Source organism: Diabrotica undecimpunctata, chromosome 3 (assembly GCF_040954645.1).
Source record: "Diabrotica undecimpunctata isolate CICGRU chromosome 3, icDiaUnde3, whole genome shotgun sequence".
NCBI classification, from domain to species: domain Eukaryota; kingdom Metazoa; phylum Arthropoda; class Insecta; order Coleoptera; family Chrysomelidae; genus Diabrotica; species Diabrotica undecimpunctata.
Genome location: NC_092805.1, coordinates 165,141,217 through 165,163,920, shown reverse-complemented (window position 1 = coordinate 165,163,920; position 22,704 = coordinate 165,141,217). Strand labels below are relative to the sequence as shown.

At 34.4% G+C, this 22,704-nt stretch overlaps 1 protein-coding gene across 2 annotated transcripts in view; it reads right to left on the bottom strand.

Moving 5' to 3' along the window:
* LOC140437744 (fatty acid synthase-like) overlaps positions 1-22,704 on the bottom strand; it is a 104,221-nt gene that overhangs the window by 80,120 nt on the left and 1,397 nt on the right. The window contains exon 2 of one of the 2 annotated variants that reach the window (XM_072527439.1): positions 1,984-2,126. In XM_072527439.1, coding sequence (XP_072383540.1) covers positions 1,984-2,110 — 127 coding nt within the window. In that variant the 5' untranslated portion in view covers positions 2,111-2,126. The remainder of the gene's footprint in view (positions 1-1,983; positions 2,127-22,704) is intronic. The other variant, XM_072527440.1, reaches the window with a different exon arrangement.

Here is a 22,704-nt window from a genome sequence, read left to right as displayed (position 1 = left end):
GTTTTTGTGTAACCTATGATGGTTTTTTAAGTTTCTGGTTTGTTTCTTGTTATTAAGTTGATAAAACATTTCGAGATGACACAGTATCCCTCTTCGATGGTTTCCTACTGTAACTTGAGTCCAAGCTTTAGTTTGGAACCTCTGGAAAGCAGTTTATCCATTTATTCGTCATCAAAGTGTATAGTAAAGATAACCGTAACTCACTGTAAGTCATTTTTATTATTTTTGTTCTCTGCTAAAGAAGGTTAACATAAGCTGAAATTTTCTTAACGTACCCTTCTACAGCATCCATTTTTCTGGTATAGTGCCTTTAAAAAGGGAGGCATTATAAAGAGTTTTTAAAGCTTTTATGACCCATTCGCCTTCTAGTTTCATTATTTCACTTAAAATACCATCTTCTCCAGGTATTTTGTTGTTCTTTATACCTTTTAACGCTGATTTAATTTGCTCTTCGGTTATATCTGGAAGTTTCTCTGATCCTTGATTTTGTATTGTTGGGATTTCTACCTCTGGAATGTAAGGTTAGCAATGATCACTGGTATTCTAACTTTTGACTCTACAGCCCGAAAGAGTTTAGTTAAGCTGCATCCAAACCATTCTCTGATGTTTCTCAGCCAGGACATTCTTCCTCTAACCATGCTGCGCTTTTTTTGAATCTTTCCCTGCATTATTAGTGTTAGGAATTCATATCTGTCACCACGTTTTATATGACCCAGATATTGTAGTCTTCTTATTTTGATGGAATCCAGTGTCTCCCTACTGTTCTGTATTCTTCTTAGTACTTCTTCATTGGTTATCCTGTCTGTCAATGAGATTCTCAGCATTCTTCGATATGTCCACATTTCAAATGCTTCCAATTTATTGGGACATTGTTTATTTAAAGTCCATGACTCCACACCATACAAAAGAACAGAAAATACATAGCACTTTAGTACTCGTTTTTTAAGATTTAGGCTGAGGTCTCTACAACATAATATTTGTTTCGTGATATTGAATGCACTTCTAGCCTTTTTTATTCTAATTCTAATTTCTTTGGTATAATCGTTTGTTTCATTAATTTTGAAATTATAAATATTCCTAGTTCCTGTCTTAAACTTTCTTTTTAAAACTTTTAGGCTTTTGTTTTGTTGTATGGTATTAGTTATTTCTTTAGTGTTAAAGTACAATGTTCGTTGTATGCTTATTTTTCATTTTCATTCTTTTTTGCATTAGGTTTCTCGAGTTTTCTGTGAGTTTTTCATTTTTCCTTGTTTGCTTGACTTGTTCTTCTGTGCCTTATTTAGGACGTCGACCAACGTTTCAATAAGCTGCTCAATATTCTTTTCATTTTGTACACCTTTCTGTAGGTTACTTTCTATTTATTCCTAGTATACCGTTGTGTAATTAATCGCAGTGTATGTGACATTTTTCGAACTTGTTACCATATTTCTTCTTTTTTCTTTACGTTCAAGACAATCTTCTAACCTGTTGGTAACTAAAAAGTCCATTTCGTTTTGGTTTAAGTCATTTGGTGACTGCTAAGTCCACTTTTTGTGAGGGCTTTCTTAAAAATGAGCGTTCATGACATATAGCCTATGTTGCAGAAAGAAATTCTATAACAGTTGGACCCCTTTCATTTCTCTGATTCATCTTACTTGTGGTCTATTTTGGCGTTTAGGTCTTCCATCAGTATAGTATAGCTGGTGGTTACCTCTTGTATTGCAGTGTTAACGTAATTGTAGAACCATTCAACTTCTTCATCTGTGTAAGCACTGGTAGGTGCCTATACTTGCGTGTCCTTTAATGAAATGTTTTTGTTTACTTTAAAGATAAGATATGTGACTTTATCATGATATCATGACACTTATGCTTTTAATTGTGAGTATATTCTTTGTGGATTTTTTATTTACCATAGATAAACTTAATATCAAGCAGAAAATACATTACTTGTCTATAACATTTCTCTAATCTTCGATTACCTTTCACAAAAAAAAAGATACTTACCTGAAATAACGATTTCTTCTCCAGGAGGAGCATTTGAAAATAATTTTCCCTGTATATAATTATAGTCCACATTTTCAGTCGGATTTTTTTGATCCAAATTGAGATTTTCTTCATTTTCCACACTCATTCTAAAATATTATATTCTAAAATAAAAAAAAAGGATGATACAGTAGTCTGTATAGTAGAGTAGCGCGAAGCTTACATACTATATTTTCTCTTTTTAAAATTTAAATAATATTTTTCAAATTAAATAAAGTAACTTTTAGCAAAGTTAGTAAAGTGAAGCAACTGTGATCACAGATCACAGTTGTAAGGTGACCACATTTAAGTGATAAAACACAAAAATGTCGAATCACTTTTCGTGTAGAATGTACCGTTATCTCAGAAGCAACGCTTGAAGCGACCGGCGATTTTGAATGTCAGTTAAGGGCGCAAAATCAAACTTTATATAAAATTTTTCTCAACTCCACATAAAAATTCGATTAATTACTATTTAAATGGGAATAAGCCACAATTAAAGGTTAAAATACGTTTATTGACGTTTTAATTTCCACTTCGGAAATCGTTATCAAAATACAAACATTAGTAAATTAAACACATTTTGTTTTTTGTTACTTAGTGAAAAATCCTTCTAATAATTTAATTTTATCTGATTCATCTATATTGACAATTCAGACATACATTATACATTTTAAAGTAGACGACTTTAAAATGATATTGCCAATATTGTTGAGTTGCGTTCCTGGGACGACTTTACTTATACATTCGATTACATAAAATCTACTTTAACTTGAGAATATCCGTCAGAAAAGATCATAACATGTAATTCGTCTTTAAAAAGACAAATACATGCCATGATGACAGTATAATTTTCCTGTTAGTGATTCCATAGTAAATTATGAGGGGAAAACCAGGAAAAAACCTCATAATACTATCCCGACATGGTAAGTATTTGATCTTGCATTTAGTTTACCTTCAATAAACACCAAATTCCGATTTTATATGTTTGTTATTTAAAAAACATAAATGATGTATTCTCTATATGTTACTGACTTACCAATACTGGTATTTTCCTTTTAATAACTTCCTCTTTCAATATGGGTAACCAGATCCTACTACATTCTGCCGATGAATTCGCGACACAATTGGTCTCATTTAGCATAATTAGAGCCGCTTCTTTGATTTTTCTCTTTTTACCATCCGTTGCTTTTAGGACTATATTTGAATCATTCCATTGAACCCTATGTTCATTATCCCATGCGTGTTTACATATTTGAGATCTATCAAATTCTCTATTTTTAATATAGGATTGATGTTCACTTATTCTAATATTTAATGGCCTTGATGTTTCACCTAAATAAAACTGATTATAAATAACGAATTTTCAACAATCGATCGAATAGAACAAAACAACTTAGAACGAGATCCAACAGCATATACAAGGAATAATACGAGGAAAATAACAATACCATACATAAAAGGGTTATCGGAAAAGCTTAAAAGGATAGGAAATAAATTCAACATTTCAACAACATTCAAAACAACAAACACGTTGAGATCTATTTTGTCCAAAACCAAACCTAAGAATGAACAAGAAAGGACAAGGAATTGCATTTATAAAATACCTTGTGAATGCGATAAGTTTTATTTAGGTGAAACATCCAGGCCATTAAATGTTAGAATAAGTGAACATCAATCCTATATTAAAAATAGAGACTTTGATAGATCTCAAATATGTAAACACGCATGGGATAATGAACATAGGGTTTAATGGAATGATTCAAATATAGTCCTAAAAGAAACGGACGCTAAAAAGAGAAAAATCAAAGAAGCGGCTCTATGCTAAATGAGACCAATTGTGTCGCGAATTCCTCGGCAGAATGTAGTAGGATCTAATTACTCATATTGAAAGAGGAAGTTATTAAAAGGAAAATACCAGTATTGGTAAGTCAGTAACATATAGAGAATACATCATTTATGTTTTTTAAATAACAAACATATAAAATCGGAATTTGGTGTTTATTGAAGGTAAACTAAATGCACGATCAAATACTTACCATGTCGGGATAGTACTATGAGGTTTTTTCCTGGTTTTTCCCTCATGTATTTGTCTTTTTAAAGACGAATTACATGTTATGATCTTTTCTGACGGATATTCTCAAGTTAAAGTTGATTACATGTAATCGAATGAACTATCTTATAAGTAAAGTCGTCCCAGGAACGCAACTCAACAATATTGGCAAAATCATTTTAAAGTTGTCTACTTTAAAATGTATAATGTATGTCTGAATTGTCAATATAGATGAGTCAGATAAAATTAAATTATTAGAAGAATTTTTCACTAAGTAACAAAAAACAAAATTTGTTTCATTTACTAATGTTTGTATTTTGAGAACGATTTCCGAAGTGGAAATTGAAACGTCAATAAACGTATTTTAACCTTTAATTGTGGCTTATTCCCATTTAAATAGTAATTATTTAAAATCCCACAAGAAAATAGCTTCAGAACAATATTAAAAATTCGATATCATTTTGACCAAAGTGTTCTATCGATAAATATCAAAATGCATTTTAAAGTTGAACTGTGCAACTTTCGTATGTATTTTTTGTACTTTGTCGTAAAACATTAATTATTCATTAATGTTTTGTATTTTAAGAACGATTTCCGAGGTGGAAATCAAAACGTCAAGTAAACTTAATTTTAAAGTAAAATTGTGGCTTATTTTCAACAAAAATAGTAAATTAAACTTTCATATTTCAAACTGTCGCACGTCACGGGAGATGCAATCACGTAGATGGTATTGGGTGGAATTTGTAGCTCAAGCTGTATAGTTTCGAAAAACATATTTGCGTAATTAAAAAGAGATTAAATATGTTAGATCGTTTGTAATGTGAAAGTTTAAATTCAGCGTTTTTTAGAAATGTTTCAAATGGTTTACATTTGTTGCCAAAACTCAAAATCGAAATTTCATGCCATAGGTTTTAAATATTCTTCTTCTTCTACGGCACTACAGTCCAAATTGAGCCTTGACCTCCTTTATTTTTTGCCTCCACCCTTCCTTGTCTGTGGCTGATCTTCTCCATACACGGACTCCTAAAAGGTCTTGTGCGTCGCTGTTTACTGTGTCTTCCCAGCGCTTTCTTGGCTTTCTAACCGGTCTCTTTTCCTGCATTCTAGCATTCAGTGCTTTTTTTGGTAACCTATCTTCTCCCATTCTTATCACATGTCCGGCACATTGCAATCTTGGTATTCTAATGAAGTCTGACAGTGGTGCTTCCTTATAAAGTTAATAAAGCTCGTTGTTGTATCGACTTCTAAAGATTACGTTTTCCCTCACAGATCCAAGTATTCTCCTCAGTACTTTTTTTTCGATTGTGTCGAGTTTGCTTTTGGATGTTTCTTTCAGAACCCATACTTCACTGCCATAGCATGCTATTGGTCGAATTAAGGTTTTATAGATTCTCATCTTTGTATTTCAGTGGATATTTTTAGACCGAAATATATGGAAGGGTCTTCTGATCCGTCGGTATATATTTTTACTCCCAGATATGTAAACTTTCCAACCGTTTCAATGTCATCTTTATGTATAATGTTTTGTGGGAGTATATTTCTTCTCACGTGTATCATTATTTTTGTTTTTTCTGTGTTAATTTCCAGACCTAGCCGTTTTGTTTGCGTTCTTAACTCTGCGTATGTTTTCTGTGTTCCTGTTTATGTTCTACTCATAATATTAATATGATCGTCCTAAGTAGCCAGTTGAATCGTTCGGTTGCCAGTGTCAGCTTAAACAAAGTTGGGGCCAGCCCATCTCCCTGCTTTAATCTCTGCGTCATTTTGAAAAAGTCTGTCCGATGGTTTTGTATTCGTACAGATGAATAAGTTTCATCCATTGTGGCTTTAATGAGTCTAATTAGCTTGTGTGGTGTTACCAGGTTTTGAAGATTCGGCTGTAATAATGGAAAATCCATATTAACCGGTCAATGAAAGTCAATATTAATCTCATGATAATTATAAAAAATTTGAAAAATCGCGCAACGTTTATATATTTAATACCTTTAGAAACTGACTTTCCTTTCAGCAAAATGTAAAAAATGTATACGAAAGCCGCACTCTTTACATTTAACATGCATTTTGATTTTTTTCGATAGGTCACCATGCTCAACAGATATTTTTACCGTCCAGTTGATACAAATTTTATTTAAAATTGATTTAGCGTGCACGTAACTAACAAATAAACATTTCAACATGGTAAATAAACATTTTACTAAAAATTATCTCAGCACATTTTTTATTTGAAACCTCTTTTTCTACGGCGTACTGATTCTTGTCAAATCGATTTTTTTCGTTTTAGAGGTAGAGGGAGGGAGTAGAAGTGGTAACCTTCTTTTGCATAGTTTTGGGGTAGCAAAGTTGATATTCTCTACAAAATTCAGCTTGTTAACATGATTTTTAGGGGTTCACTTGCATTTTCGTCTCTGAAGACTGGAGTAAAGATCAAAATTCAAACGTCTATTAAAATTTACACTAATTTCAAAACAAAGGTACGCTGTTTCTATACTCAGCTGCAAAAAAAACGCAACGGAGAAAATTTTGATGATTTTTTTAGCACAGTATGTATAAATTTATAAATTTTAATTAGGTATAGTGAGTTTTTTAATAAAATTTTATATTTGACTTATTATACGGGGTTAATAAAAACGTGGTTTTATTATCCTTCTTCTTCTTGCAGTACCGTCTCCTATCGGAGGTTGGCTACCATCACAGCAATCTTTACTTTGTTGGCTGCAGCTCTGAACAACTGTATTGAACTTCACCCATACCACTCCCTTAAATTTCGCAACCAGGAAATCCTCCTACGCCCCACATTTCTCTTTCCCGAGATTTTTCCTTGGATTACGAGTCTAAGCAGAGAGTACTTTTCTCCTTTCATTATGTGGCCCAGATATTCCAGTTTTTTCGTTTGTATGGTTGTTATGACTTCGCATTCCTTCCCCATCTTCAGCAGAACATCTTGATTTGTTACTCTTTTTGTCTATGGTATTTTCCACATTCTCCTGTAACACCACATCTCGAATGCCTCAATGTTTTTGATGTTTATCTTTTTCAGTGTCCAGGCTTCCATGCCGTACAGCAGAATGGAGAAAACATAGCACCTTAACATTCATTTATTATCCTAACTTAGGCGAAATTTCGTAAAACCTTATTTTTTAGTTGCAACCATATCTCCTAAGTATTGTGTTTTTTATTTCATGTCAAAATATGCCTTGGTTTATTTTTTAGAGCCAAATGAATTTGCCACTCACAATTTAGGACTTTTAATTATAATTATTTTGGAGTTATTTTGTAATACGATGAGGTGGTGACTGTTATCATCGTGTCATATTGACACTTACATTTTGTTTACCTATGATTGATCATGGTTCTTAGGGTTAAAAATTGTGCGAAAGTCGTTGCTCTGGTTGAAGATGGGCGAAATTATGAATATGTGGCTAGAGTACTACACACTCATCGCTCTACCATCCAAAGGGTAGTGACACTTTTTAAGCGGCACTATATTACTCGCGAAGTTAATCGAAATTCAGCTAGTACGAGAGTGTAGACAGGTATAGGTAATGGATTTTGACAAGAGCTATGACCTTGTAAATAACAGGTAAACTTGTGTACTCAATCGGCATGACTTATAGCTCTTGTCAAAATCCATTACCTCTACTTCATGCGACTTCGCTTCGCCTCGTTTTAGATGATCGTTTTATACAAGTCAACGCTTTGCGGGATCGTCATTTAACAGCGGTGCTAACAAGAAATCAGCGTCAAGAGGTTCGAGGCAATAATTTAAGTGTATTTACAGTTCGTCGAAGATTACATGAATTTTAGAGAGTTGCTAGACTACAATTTTCGAGCATCGAACTGGAGATTTGCGGAGTGCGTTTTCAGTCCCCGCGTTAACCATGGAGGGGTTCGGTGATGGTATGGGCAGGAATATTCCTAGAGGCGCACACTGAATTGGTATTTATTGAGAGTTCGTTGACTGTACACCGGTATATTGAGGAAATTTTAGCGAATAACGTACCCTTTTCTCAATGTATAGGCGATGATTTTCTATTAACGCAAGATAATGCGCGACCCCACTCTGCAATGTGTGTCACGCAATATTTAGAGGAAGTTGGTATTAATAAAATGAAGTGGCCAGCGTGTTCGCCAGATCTGAACCCAATAGAGCACGTTTGGAACATGCTTGGTAGAAATATTAGAGGTCGCGAAGTCGCACCAGCATCAATTAATGAACTTCACTTGGCTCTAGAAGAGGAATGGCAAAACATCCAGCAAGATAATATTCGCAACCTCGTAGACAGCATGAGCTGACGCGTACAAGCAGTTATAGAGGCTAGGGGAGGCAATACAAAGTATTAAGTTATTTTTTAGTAGTTTTTCTTTGTTATTTGCGTACTTAGGTTAAGTTACATTTAAGTTGTTTTTTTTATGTTTTGTTAGTGTTATCCTTGTTCATTAAAATCAAAATCCTGTCACTCTTAATCATTATTTAAGTACAGTGCTTCTGGGATGTCGATATGACATTCTTTTGCATATCAGTCACCACAGCCCCATGCGTCGTATTACAAATTAATACAAAAGATAATGGTAATATTGGGAAAAGTCGTAAATTGTGGGTGGCAAAGTCATTTCGCTCCTAAAAATGAATTATTCCATATTTTCACATGAAAAAAAAAACATAATACTCAAAAGACATGGTTGCAACCGAAAAACAAGGTTTTACGAGAATCCGCTTACGGAATTATTCCACAGGATGTTTCACAGTTAGGATAAAAAACCGCCTTTTGATTTACCCGGTATAATAAGTCAAATACAAAATTCAATTAAAAAAACTCACTATACCAAATTAAAATTTATAAATTTTTACACAATGTGCTTAAAAATCATCAAAATAGGGCTAAAAATAAAAAAATTGAAGTACTTTGAATTTGACCAAAATTTGTCTGTTGCGTTTTTTTGCATCTGAATGTAGAATCCCGTGTAGTAATGTTTAAAAAGGAACATGTCTACAATTACGGGGTAAATGAATAAAAATATTTAAAAATTTATTATACTGCGTTTAAAACGCGATTATTTTAGGACATTGTATCTTAAATATAACGTATTCAAACTCCAATAACCCCATATTTTCATAATGAAATCCATTGCGATTGTTAAAGTACTAAAATTATTAATATTTCTTATGATTTTACCTCACGGAATTTATATGAGTAAACAGAATTTTACATTGAATGAATTAATTGGGCACAAACGTTACTATTTATTGTATTGTAATGAGTTATAAGGCTTCTGTAACTTTATACACGTTATTAGCATTTTTATATTTCAATTTATACAGCAATGCCACCTTTGAACGTTTAGTAAACAATGTCAAACCGTGATAATGAAAATTATGAATTCAGTTACACATTTAATCAAAATACATTTGTTTCAAAAAGTGTTTTTTCTAGTCGTAATATAGTAAGAAGTCCATAATGAAACTGTGGATTCCATAAGTAAATATTTAGATATATTATATATATAATAATAATAATATATATATATATATATATATATATATATATATATATATATATAACGTGATTATTTCGACCAAAAAACAATTTATAAATATGTTGGAAATATCGGGTATGTGGTCTATATTAAATAAAAAAAGTTTTTTCTAAAGCTCAATATTTCGCCATTTATTTGATGGCTTCATCGGGAGTAACTGTAAAAAACAAACATTTCAAAACACTGACGTACACTTAGATTTACAATACTTACAGAAATTAAAAGATTATACACATGTGTATAATCTTTGTATCGGGTATGTAGTCTATATAATAATATAAACCACATACCCGATATTTCCAACATATATATATATATATATATATATATATATATATATATATATATATATACAATACTTAAAATAAAAAAATTCTACTAGCATATAAAAGCTACTAGCTGGCATGTAAAAATCATCAAAATATTACTAAATATACTGGGGTGCAAAATTAACCGGACACTCAATTTTTTTTGTTTTTTGTTGGTGTTTAGATCGAAACTTGTTTAATTTGTTTGAAATTGTGTTTTATGCCTTATTAGCGACAAGTTGTTTTCTTGTTTAAACTTATTTAGATGTTTTTTGCGAACAAAAACACTTTTACACATACGTTTTGTTATTAATGTGCAATATTGGCTTAGTGTTAATTTAAGTTTATTGTGATAGTGTACCTGATTATAAGTTTGGCTGTAGGTTTTTGATTGTCTCCTGTTTAAAACTTGCATTAAAAAAATTATGACACCAGAAGAAGTAGCACAAGCTATTGCTTTACAGGATGATGGGCGGAGCATTCGTTACATCGCAAATGCTTTAGGAATTTCTCGAAGTACAGTGTTTGATGCAATACAAAGATTTCGGGAAACAGGACAATACACTAGGAGACCAGGTCAAGGTAGACAAAGAACCACAAGTCAAGTTGAAGATCGCTTTCTTAGGTTACAAGCATTACGCGATCGTACATTATCAGCACCAGTACTTGTTCAACGATTAAATGATGTCTATAGAAACACAGTTTCCGTTTATACCGTTCGAAGACGCTTAAATGAATATGGATTAAGGTCCAGAATACCTGTCACGGGACCTTTATTAACAGCAGATCATCGGAGGCAACTTTTACACTTCGCTCGCGAACATCTTAATTGAAGTGTTGACGATTGGAGTGCTGTGCTTTTCACGGATGAATCAAGATTCAACAGATACTCATCGGATGGACGGCATAGGATATGGAGAAGAACTGGTGAACGTTATCAGCAATGTTGTTTTGCTTCGAGAGTTCAATTTGGTGGAGGTGGTATAATTGTGTGGGCAGGCATTTCCCTAGAGGCTCATACAGAACTTGCTACAATTCAAGGGGCAGTTTGAACGATCAACGGTATATTCAGCAATGTTTGGAAGATCATGTAGTGCCATTTGCCCCATTTATTGGAGAAAACTTTCGTCTAATGCAAGATAATGCTCTTCCGCACATCACAAGAATAACACGGGATTACTTGGATGAAGTTGGAATTCGTTTATTACCATGGCCGCCAAGAAGTGCAGACTTAAATCCAATAGAGCATGCATGAGATATTCTGGGACAACGTATTCGATGTAACCATGGTGAGTTTGAAACCATGAATGATTTGGAGCAAGCAGTTCGTGACGAATGGGAGCAAATCCCTCAAGCAGACTTTGGTACCTTGATCCGAAGTATGCCTGATCGAATAAGGGCCGTAATTAGGGCTCGTGGAGGTAATACACTCTACTAAACATTGTTTTCATAAAAATTGTTTATATTAAAATAAAAAATAATATTTTTTTCTTTGCGGATTTTAAATTTTTTTGAATTGTTTATTGTTTTTTCTGAGTAACATTCTTGAGTTGTAATAAATTTGACTTTTAAATTTTGTCTATTATTAAATACTTAATTGGGAACATCTTAAACTCTTTTAAACTCCAGTTTTTAGGAAAAATCATATGTGTCCGGTTAATTTTGCACCCCAGTGTATTTTGAGACTCTCAATTCAATGTTTGGAGATTTTGAATTACATTCGTATTCACAGTTAGTGCTATTAAAATGCATCGCTACGTCTTTCAGTTCTTAAAATAACAACGTCATAAAACTGTATATGGTACAAAACAGTCTTCTTCTTTTTGTGTAGACATGCCTGTCTATTTTTTAATGTGCTTTTAGTAGGATATCGTTCCATCGTTTTCGTTGTCTTCCTACTAATCGTCTTCCTTTGGGGAACTGTCTCTCGTCGTCTTTACTACTCTATTTGTTGTCATTCGGCTTCTATGATCGTTCCATTCTACTATTTTTTTACCCACTTCTTGATGTCCCATAATGTCTTACCATAGCTTATTCTAAGGATTTTCATCTCTACTTTCATTTACATTTCTCTGCTCTTGCTAGCATTATTTTGGTTCTCTCTGCGTCGGGCCGCTTTTCTGCTGCGTATCTCATTATTGGTCTGATGAATTCTGCCTTTCATTTCTTTTCCGATATTTTTATTTCATTCATATTGTTTCATTCAGGTAACCTGTGGCTCTGTTTGCTCTATTCACTTGATCTTCCACTTCAGTTTCGGGCTTTCCGTAGCTAGATAATGTGATACCTAGATATTTAAACTCCATCACTTGTTCTGTCATCTGATCTTCCAGCTCCAATTTACATCTTAGTAAATTTGCTGTTATAACCATTCATTATGTCTTTTGTAAAAGATTTTCTATTATTTTATACATTTGTGTCAAAAACCGCTTTTTTTAGAATATTTTTTTTATTTATATATAATTTATACACACAATTTTTACTTTTAAAGAGGGTGTAAAGCTAGTTCGCGTCCGCAGTACTGCACGTGCATCCTTCTTCTTCTTCTTCTTGATGTGCCTATGTGTTACGAATGTTGGCGATCATCATGGCAACCTTTATCTTATCTGCAGCAGCGCGGAAAAGCTGCACAGATGTTGTATTGAACCAGATTCTGAGGTTCTTTGGCCAAGATGTTCTTCTTCTTCCTGGACCTCCTTTCCAAATATTTTTCCTTGCAGATTGGCTTGAAGGAGAGCATATTTGGATTCTTTTCGCATAATATGTCCGAAGAACTATAACATTCGAGATTTGATGGTGGTCAGTACATCTCGGTTCTTATTTATTCTTCTGGGGACCTCCTCATTTGTAACTCGGTCAGTCCACGGGATCTTAAGCATTTTCCGATATAGTCACATTTCAAATGCTTTTAGTTTTCTGCACATATCTTCGTTCAAGGTCCACGATTCAACACCATAAATAATGACAGAGAAGACGTAGCATCGCAGCATTCTTACTTTTGTATCATGAGAGAGGTTGTGACTCTTGAAGAAGGCCCCCATTCGATTAAAGGTGGATCTAGCTTTTTCAATGCGTGCTCTAATCTCCTGGTTGTTGGTCCATACTTCATTTGTTATGGTGCCGAGGTAGTTGTAGTGCGTCATTCTTTCTACAGGGGATTGGTTGGCGTAGAGTTGACCTTCTGTTATCCTTTTCTTGCTAATTATCATAAGCTTTGTCTTCTTAACGTTTATATTGCGTTCATATTGTTGACTAATACGTGATTTAGTTCATTAGAACTTGTAGTTCTAAGTTGTCCGCAAATACTATGTTGCATCCTGGATAATCTAAATAAACTAGCACAAAAGGCGCCAGAAAATCTGTCACAGGATCTTCTGGTAGAAAGAAATCACATTTTTTTAAGTTATTAAAGTTGACCTAACCCATTAAAGATGGCCAACAAATAGACCTTTTATAGACCAAATGATAAAAGAACTAAGACCCACTGTACGATATAAAAGACATAAGTAAAGCAAAATTCCAAGTCCTGCACAAATTACTAAAAGAAAACGACATTGACATTGACAAATTGACATTGACAAAAAACATCATCCACGAGATGACTGTAAAAACCGGTAATATCACAATAGCTAATATTTATAAGCCCCCTGCTTCTACCCGGTCTACACGTGTCCTTAATCAGTACGAACACCCAGCCTTATACGTAGGGGATTTTAACAGTCACTATGAGATGTGGAAGTATTCCGACAATGACAAAAATGGCTCGTTCCATTTGGAGTGGTCAAAAGAACATGGTATCTACCTACTTTTCGACGCCAAAGTTAGAGGCACATTTAGATCTGCAGCTTGAAAGAGGGATATAACCCTAATCTGTATTTTCTTACCACTGATGACAAAGGGCAACCTCTACCAGCATCAAGAAAGACCATGTTTGATTTTCCTGATAGCCAATATTGCTCCATTTTCATCAAAATCTGTATTAGCACTCCAATTATAAAATCGTTTTTACGTACTAGATGGAATTTTAGGAAAGCTAACTGATCTGCTTTCTCTAGTAGTCTTGATAAATGCTAAGGTTGGATCTCACCAAAAAGCATAAACTACGAGAGATTCTCAGGAGCAATAATAATATTAGCAAAAACAACTTTCCAAGCAATTCCTAGAGCGTACCGCAAAGAGTATATTTCTGAAACTATATGAAAAATTCTGTAAATACGGAAGGCAGAAAATTGCACACGAATTACTCCACAGCACGGATTATACAGTATTTGTCTTCCTTCATTCCTAATATGATCTTTTTGGATATACCACACGCTCTCCTTAAAAAATCCATTTCTACTACTTCTATTCTTTTTCTATCTTTTTTTGTGATCTGCCAAACTTCTGCCCCATAAGTCACAATAGGCTCTACCAAGGTTCGATAGATTATCAATTTCGTTTCTTGTCTAATATCTTGAGACCATAATAGAGAGTTTAGAATGTTTACCGCTTTTTTTCCCTGCTGCGTTCTCTTTTCGATGTCTCTTTTGGTAGTGCCTTCTTTAGATATTATAGATCCGAGATATTTATATCCATTGCATGTTGTTGTGTTTCTAATTACTCTGTATCTTCTTCATCATCTCCTATTTTAAGATACTCTGTCTTTGACATATTCATATTCAGGCCCCATTTTTCATATTCTTTCTTTAGTTTTCTAAACACGTAGTCCATGTCTTCCTCATCGTTTGCTATGACTACTTGATCATCTGCGAAAAATAAAGTTGTTAGCCATTTACCACCGCCTATGTCTATACCTGTTTCCTCCACTGCTCTAGCGATGATTGAATATATATTTTAAATAAGGTCGGGGATAGACAACATCCTTGTTTAAGGCCCTTTGTTATTGGAAATGATTTGGATATAAAGTTTCCTTCTTGAACGACACTTCTTGTATTTTTGTATATATTTGCGATAGCATGCACATATTCTCTTCTGAGACCTACTTTCGTCAATGTTTGAAACAGTTTTTTTAAAGGTACCGTATCGTATGCCTTCTCTAAATCTACAAACAATAGGTGGGTAGATAGATTCTGTCGGAAGGTGCCTTCCGTTTTTCGATTACCTGCTGCAGAACGAATATACTATCAGTGCACGATTTTCCTGCACGAAATCCATTTTGTTCTTCTATGTCTTCGTATTCTGACTCTATTCTTTCTTTTATTATTCGACCGTACAACCTCCCTACTGAGGTCCCCATTAAGTCTATCTACTACTTCTTCTTCTTCTTCTTGTGCAACTCCTATCGGAGATTAGAAATCATCAAGGCTATCCTGACCTTGTTTACAGCTGACCTAAAGAGTTCATTAGTGGTACAGCCAAACCGCTCTCTCAAATTACGCAACCATGACATTCTTCTACGGCCTGGATTCCGTTTTCTTCTTTTCTCTGAGCTTTCTTCTGATCAAAGTTTTCTATTACTGAGCTGGAATCTATCTTTGTGGCAATTTCAGATCTATACACAGAATAGACAAAGCGTTCTATTTACTTCATTAATGGTTGTTTTCAAATAATTTTTCACCCTCTTTGAGCAAGAAAAATTTATTTCAACAGAGCAGTTTGTATCCGATATCGAGACACATTCGTAATACTATATCGATATTCGAGAGATCTAAATTACTTTAGAGATTTAAAAGCCACACTTTTAGTTCAGTTTATCACTTTGGTTGTTAATTTTAGTGTTTCAGTGTTTTATATGTAGATTGATTCTTCTGTAGTTTTTAGGGTCTACTTTGTCCTCTTTTTGAAGAGAGGTATTAGGATGCCTAAGCTGAATTCTTGTAGTAATCTGTTTTGTTTTAATTTGGTTCTCCGTACTTTATGAGTTTATTTTTTAATTTCCTTAATATTTTCTTACGTCTTCCTTCTCAATGTAGTCTTTTTTTTTGTTTGTAGTCACTTCTTTGTTAGTGGTTAATTATCGTCCCTTTTAGCAAATAGGGATCAAAAGTAGTCTGTTGACGTTTCCTTCTGAATGAGTCTCCATTTTATTAGTTCGCTCATCTCTGTTCTTTGGCCTTGAATCATTATCTATATTTTTATTATCATTATTATTTGTACGTTTGTTGCGTTTGTTGTGTTCTGTATAGTAAAAAGGGTTTCTTCCTCACATCATATTTTGTCTTCACTTTCTCTCTAAATCATGAGATTTTCTTTTTTGATATATTAGTGTTCCGAGTTTTCCCAGATTTCTTCGATGTTATCGTTTTCTAATATGTCCACTCGCAGTAGTGCGAGTACTTGAAGCCTATGAAACCGATCTTCCATGGCGTTTGCTGCCCTTGGTCTTCCATATCTAGGCCTTTTTGAGTAAGAAACAGTTTCTCGAAATCTTTGTAAAATATCGAATATTGTACTTCGCTAAACGCCAAGCATTTCTTCGACATACCCAATGCCCGTCATACGGGCATACCATTCGGAAAAATACGGCTCCAACTACTCAACAATAAAGAAATTAGATAAAGATATCCACCGGCCAATCCGAAAAGACGTAAAAGAAAATAATATAAGGGAAATACCGAAAATAACTTAAGAAGAAGTTTAAACGTTTTGAGGCGAAATACGAACAACATATTCAACAACAATATGTACAAAATAAAAAAAAAGATGAAAACATTACTACTGATAGGACCAAAATCCTTGAGGTTGTCGAATCCTTTTATCGTGAAATGTATAAGAGCACCGACGAAAGACAAGATCAGCCCCTGCCCAATATCACAAACCAGGGATCAGAATTAATGCCAGAAATAACTCGATACAAAATAAAAACAGCAATTTTAGAAATGAAAAATAATAAATCCCCTGGCGATGACGGAGTAATGATCGAAGAGATCAAACTAGGTAGAAATAAAATTATCCAAGCTTTGGCCAAGCTTTTCATCGAATGCATCTACCAAGGAAAAACTCCTTCTCAATGGAACAATAAAGTTATTATTTTATTACACAAGCAAGGACACATAACAGATCTAAAATACTACCGTCCTATCAGTTCGTTTTCACACATATATAAACTTTTCACAAAAATTATCAAAAAAAGACTGGACGCTAAATTAGACTTCTATCAGCCCAGAGAACAGGGTGGATTTAGATCGGGATACAGCACTAACGACCACTTATTCGTGATAAAGAACCTGATAGAGAAGTCTGCAGAATACAACAAACCATTATCCCTGATATTTGTCGACTACGAGAAAGTATTCGATATCATAAGCCATCAGAAAATGTTAAAAGCATTCACGGAATGCCGAATAGACCACCGCTACACTAACATAATCAAATATATTTAACAAAATGCCGCAGCTAGCGTAAGACTATCTGAACAAGAAACAAATAAATTCTGTATACAGAGAGGAGTACGGCAAGGAGACACAGTCTCTCCAAAGCTCTTCACGACGCTCTTAGAACATACTTGTAATGAGGCACATCTAAACGAGCATGCTATCAACATAAATGAAAAAAAACTCAGTCATTTAAGATTCGCAGATGACATCGTCCTTATAGCCGATCGTATGGATGATGCCATAATAATGTTTGAAAAATTATATTACGCTTCCTTAGAGGTCGGACTAAAGATTAATATGACAAAGACGCAAATAATGACTTATCTGGTGCTAAATCGAAATATTGCTGTTGATGGAAGGGATATTGAACAGACTGGATCGTATAAGTACTTAGGACATGAAATTCGGTTGGGCAGAGACAACCAGACATGTGAGCTCCCATGTCGCATAGGATTAGCCTATGCTATAAAATCTTTAAAGAAACAAGAAAATTGAGGTCTATTATTGATTATGTTATAGTAAACCACGAAAGCTCGATAAAAATAAAAGACGTGAGAGTAAAGCGAGGCGCAGAATGCGGCACAGATCACAAACTAGTAATCGCTTGGATGGAATTCCCCTTCATATGGACCCAACAGAAACCGACCCAGGGAGAGTCTGACCAAGTTACGGCTCCGGCTACACCTGTCAATACGTGCTCAACACAAGAAAAGAAATTCAAAATCAATTTATTAAAAGAAGACTCAATAAAAGACCTATATAAGCGAAGATTGGACCAAAAGCTAGAAGAGTTTCGGTATGAATCATTAGAACAAACATACGAACACATAAAAACCTGCATGAAGACAGTAGCCCTAGAAGCTCTTGGAGAAGCGGACCAAAAATACACCCACCAAACTACGAAATTAACCGAAGACACACTAACATGCATAAAAGAGAAAAAAGAACTTCATATAAAATACCTGAACACAAAAAACTATGAGGACTTGGAACTATACAGAAAAAAAAATAAAGAAGTGAAAAGAAAAGTAGCAAATGAAAAAAATGAAAGATGGGAAAAAACATGCACAGAGATAGAACAGCACATAGGAGGAACGAGAAATTCAGAGTCATGGCGCATCTTAAAATCGCTCCAAAGAAATAAGACAGAGAAAATCAAGATCGGTCAAATCAAAGAAAACGAATGGCAAGAATACTATAAAAAATTGCTAACCGAAGACCGCCCCGAATTTAAACAATCAGAAATAGACGGAATAGAAATCTACACACATGACGAAATCGAATTAAGCCTAGCAGAGGTAAAAAGAACGATCAAAACTCTAAAGAACAAAAAAGCAGAAGGTCCCGGCGGAATACCAAATGAATTGATAAAAAAACGGATCGGAAAAGTTATTCCGTATGATACATAAAATGTTTGAGAGAGCACTGAATGGAGAAGACTTACCGGCAGAATGGACCCAAGCATATATGACATCAATATACAAGAAAGGAAATAGAAAAAACTGCGAAAACTATCGGGGAATCAGCATTATATCGTCTATAGGCAGACTGTATGGAAAGACCATAAAGGAAAAATTAGAAATATATGTACAAGATAAAATCGGAGAAGACCAGGCAGGTTTCACAGCGGGGAAAGCATGCTTAGATCACATTTACACGGTCAAACAACTAATAGAAAAAAGAATGGCCAAAAATAGATCCGTCCATCTGGCTTTTGTTGATCTTAAGAAGGCATATGACTCAATACCTAGAACCAAGCTATGGGAAGCAATGGAAAACATCGAAGTTCCACGAAGATTAATAAACGCGGTAAAAGCACTCTACAAGAATAACGAAGTAGCTATCAAAACGGGCAATAGAATATGCAGTCCATTTAAGACGACAAAGGGACTACTACAGGGTTGCTCCACATCCCCCACCCTGTTCAAAATATTCCTGGAAAAAACCCTGAAACCATGGAAAAGAAAGTGCGAAGGAATGGGTATACCAGTAAGGAACGAATATCTATATACGCTAAGTTTTGCTGACGACCAAATAGTGATCGCACAAGACGAGGATGACCTTAGTTTTATGATGAGAAAACTGGAGCAGGAATATACAAAGAATGGGATGGAAATAAACCTAAAGAAAACTGAATACCTAACAACGGAGAATACAGAAATAAAACAGCTGGAAATGGACGAAGGTAAACAAATCAAAGGAACAGACAAGTATAAGTATTTAGGTTTCATAATATCAAACAAAGGAACAACGGAGGAAGATATAAAAAATAGACTAGGACAAACAAGAGACTGCATACGAAAATTGAACCCGGTACTATGGGATAAGAACATCAGCATGAAAACAAAGAAAAAAATATATAATACCATGACAAGAAGTATCCTCACCTATGGGTGTGAAAATTGGACAATAAATAAGAAAACCAAAAACAAAATAAGAGCAACAGAGATGTAATTTCTAAGGAGAAGCTGTAGAGTAACAAGAAGAGATAGGATAAATAACATGGAGATTAAGAGGAGAATGGGCATGAACTCCGACATAATAGACTACATCTAACAGAAGAGGTTAACCTGGTACGGACATGTCAGAAGAGCAGACCAAAATCGGTGGATAAATAGAATAACAGAGTGGAGCCCGATAGGAAGAAGAAAGAGAGGCAGACCCCGAAGATCTTTCAGAGATGAGGTGGACGAAGCAATGAGTAGAAGAAACCTACAGGAAGGGGACTGGCTAAACAGGAAAAATTGGAGAAAACGGTTGAGTGAAGGAATACAGTGAAAACTGTGGAAATCCTTGTATATATATATATATATATATATATATATATATATATATATATATATATATATATATATATATATATATAAAATCTTTGATCAATGCGTGTTACCTGTACTCGCTTATGGAGCGGAAACATTACCACTCACAAAAAAGGTAGTGAATAAGATTCGCGTGACTTAGAGGACTATGGAGCGCAGATGTTGTGTGTCTCTCTGTGGGACCGAATCCCAAACGAAGAAATCGCGGTAAAACGGAATTAGGCAGGACACGTCGCCAGATTATCAGACAGCGATGGACAAAACGTATTGTCAAGTGGACCAAGGCAAGAAGCAATACGAAGCAGAGGATGTCCACCAACCATATGGATTGACGACCTGAAGCGTGTTAGCAATAACTAGATGCAAGCCGTACAAGACACAGACTGATGGAAAGAGCTGAGGGAGATCTATGTCCACCAGTGGACGCATGCAGGTTGTTGTTGTTGATGATGATGATGATGATGCCCGTTATTATGCAGAGCAACAGCTTGCTTTTCTTGATCTGCCAATCATTGTAAATTATTCTTTGTTATTAAATAATTCTTAAAAACAATTATTTGATAAGTAAACTTATCGAGAGCACCTCAACAATAACTTTCTTTTTAGCTTCAAAAAATGACAAACTTTTAAAACTAATGCAGTTTTTATTTTGATAAATACATTTAATTATTATACCAGTCAATTCAACAAAACTTAAAAGAGAAAACTTTGGAATTTCACGTGTCACAGTGACAGTGTATTATTGAAATAAATTCTTCTTCTTCTTAACATGCCATACACCAAAGTGCGTAGGCGACTATCTCATTACTAGAATTCTGTTCTTGGCGGCGTGACACAGCTCGCCTGTATTGTGTATTCCTGTCCATTCTTTAATATTCCTTAACCAGGATAATTGTTTGCGGCCGACTCCTCTCCTACCTTAGATCTTCCCTTGTAGGATTAACTGTGGTATTTCATATTTTGCTCCTCTCAATATGTGCCCAAGGTAACCAATCTTGCGTTTTTTAATTAATTCAAAGAGTTCTCTTTCCACGTCGGCTCTCTTAAGGACGTCATCGTTTCGAACTCTATCCACCCAAGGTATGCGCATCATTCTTCTCAATGACCACATTTCAAATGCTTCAAGTTTGTTGATAGATGTTTTTTTCAAAGCAAGATGGACCATATGTAGCACTTGACCATTCTGTAGCGTATTTCGAAATTTAGGTTTTGATTACATAGGAGCGGTCTGAATTTCACAAAAGCTTGTCTTGTCATTTGTATTCGGGTTTTTATCTCTTGTTGTGGATCCGATTGGTCATTGATTGTGGTGCCAAGGTATTTAAAAGTTTTCACGCGTTTTATGCGATCGTCACCTATGCATATTATCGGGTTTTCTGGAGGGTTTCTGCTAATGACCATATATTTCGTTTTCAAAATGTTGATTTTGAGGCCATATTTTTTACCTATGCTATTCACCCTATCAAGTAATAACTGCTGATCTTCCAAATTATCAGTTATAATCACTGTGTCGTCCGCATAGCGTAGGTTGCTAATTGGTATGCCGTTCACCTTAATGCCTAATTCCGTGTCTTCTACTGCTTCCGCAAATATATTTTCAACATATAAATTAAAAAGCATCGGAGAGAGTATGCAGCCTTGGCGGACACCTTTCCGGATTTAAAATTCATCCGTATATTGGTCTTGATCAATCCTCACCTTTGCTATTTGGTTCCAGTATAGAATGAAATAAATGGAAAGGACAAAAACAACTAAAATATAATACCACTTATTAATAAATTAATCAACGAGAATGAAAAAACGTCAAAAAACTGTCAAAGTGTTTAGACGCATTTCAAAGTTTCTCTTAAAAATTTAAATATTTAAACGATTATTTCTTCAGTTCTGAACATGTAAATAGTGAATTATATTAAAATCAAAATCATGTTCGAGTCTAATCTACTTAAGAAAAGTAATTAAGTATAAAAGTGAAAGTGATTTGTATACTGAATATTGGAATCGTGATTAGATAAAATATACTTTTTTCATCTATTTGGATTTATATATTTAAGTAAACAACTGCAATCAGTTATAACTATTATCCAATTTACATGAACTGGTATCACAACGAAAGCTGTAAAACAGCACCGGTTTTAGTCGGATTTTAAAATCCATTTAAAAGATGTCATCTTCCAATCAGCTACCACAAAATGCATCATACTCAAAAGCAGTTAGTCAACCACGTAGTATATTAATCCCAAGCAGAGATCAAGCCATTTTGTTTAACACTCTAGAGAATTGTACAATTAATGACTATCTTGAAGGATTGAGTCAGCATATAGAACCGAAAAATATAATTTTCGCATCCCGTATATCAAACGGTAGAATATGCATATATCTATCATCCAAAAACCTAGTAGATAAATTATAGCAGAAACAAAGAAAATAATAGTAAATGGAAATATACTAGAAGCGAGAAGATTAATAACTCCATCAGTCCGCTTAATTCTGTCCAATGTATGTCCAAGCATACCTTCTAACATAATAACGAATTAATAAAACTAGGTTTAAATCCTCTCTCAGACATATCATATCTACGGATAGGAGCAACCAATCCTGCCTTTAGTCATATTCTAAGCTTCCGAAGACAAATTTTCGTTTCACCTTTTCCAGACAACTTTGTACTACCTGAA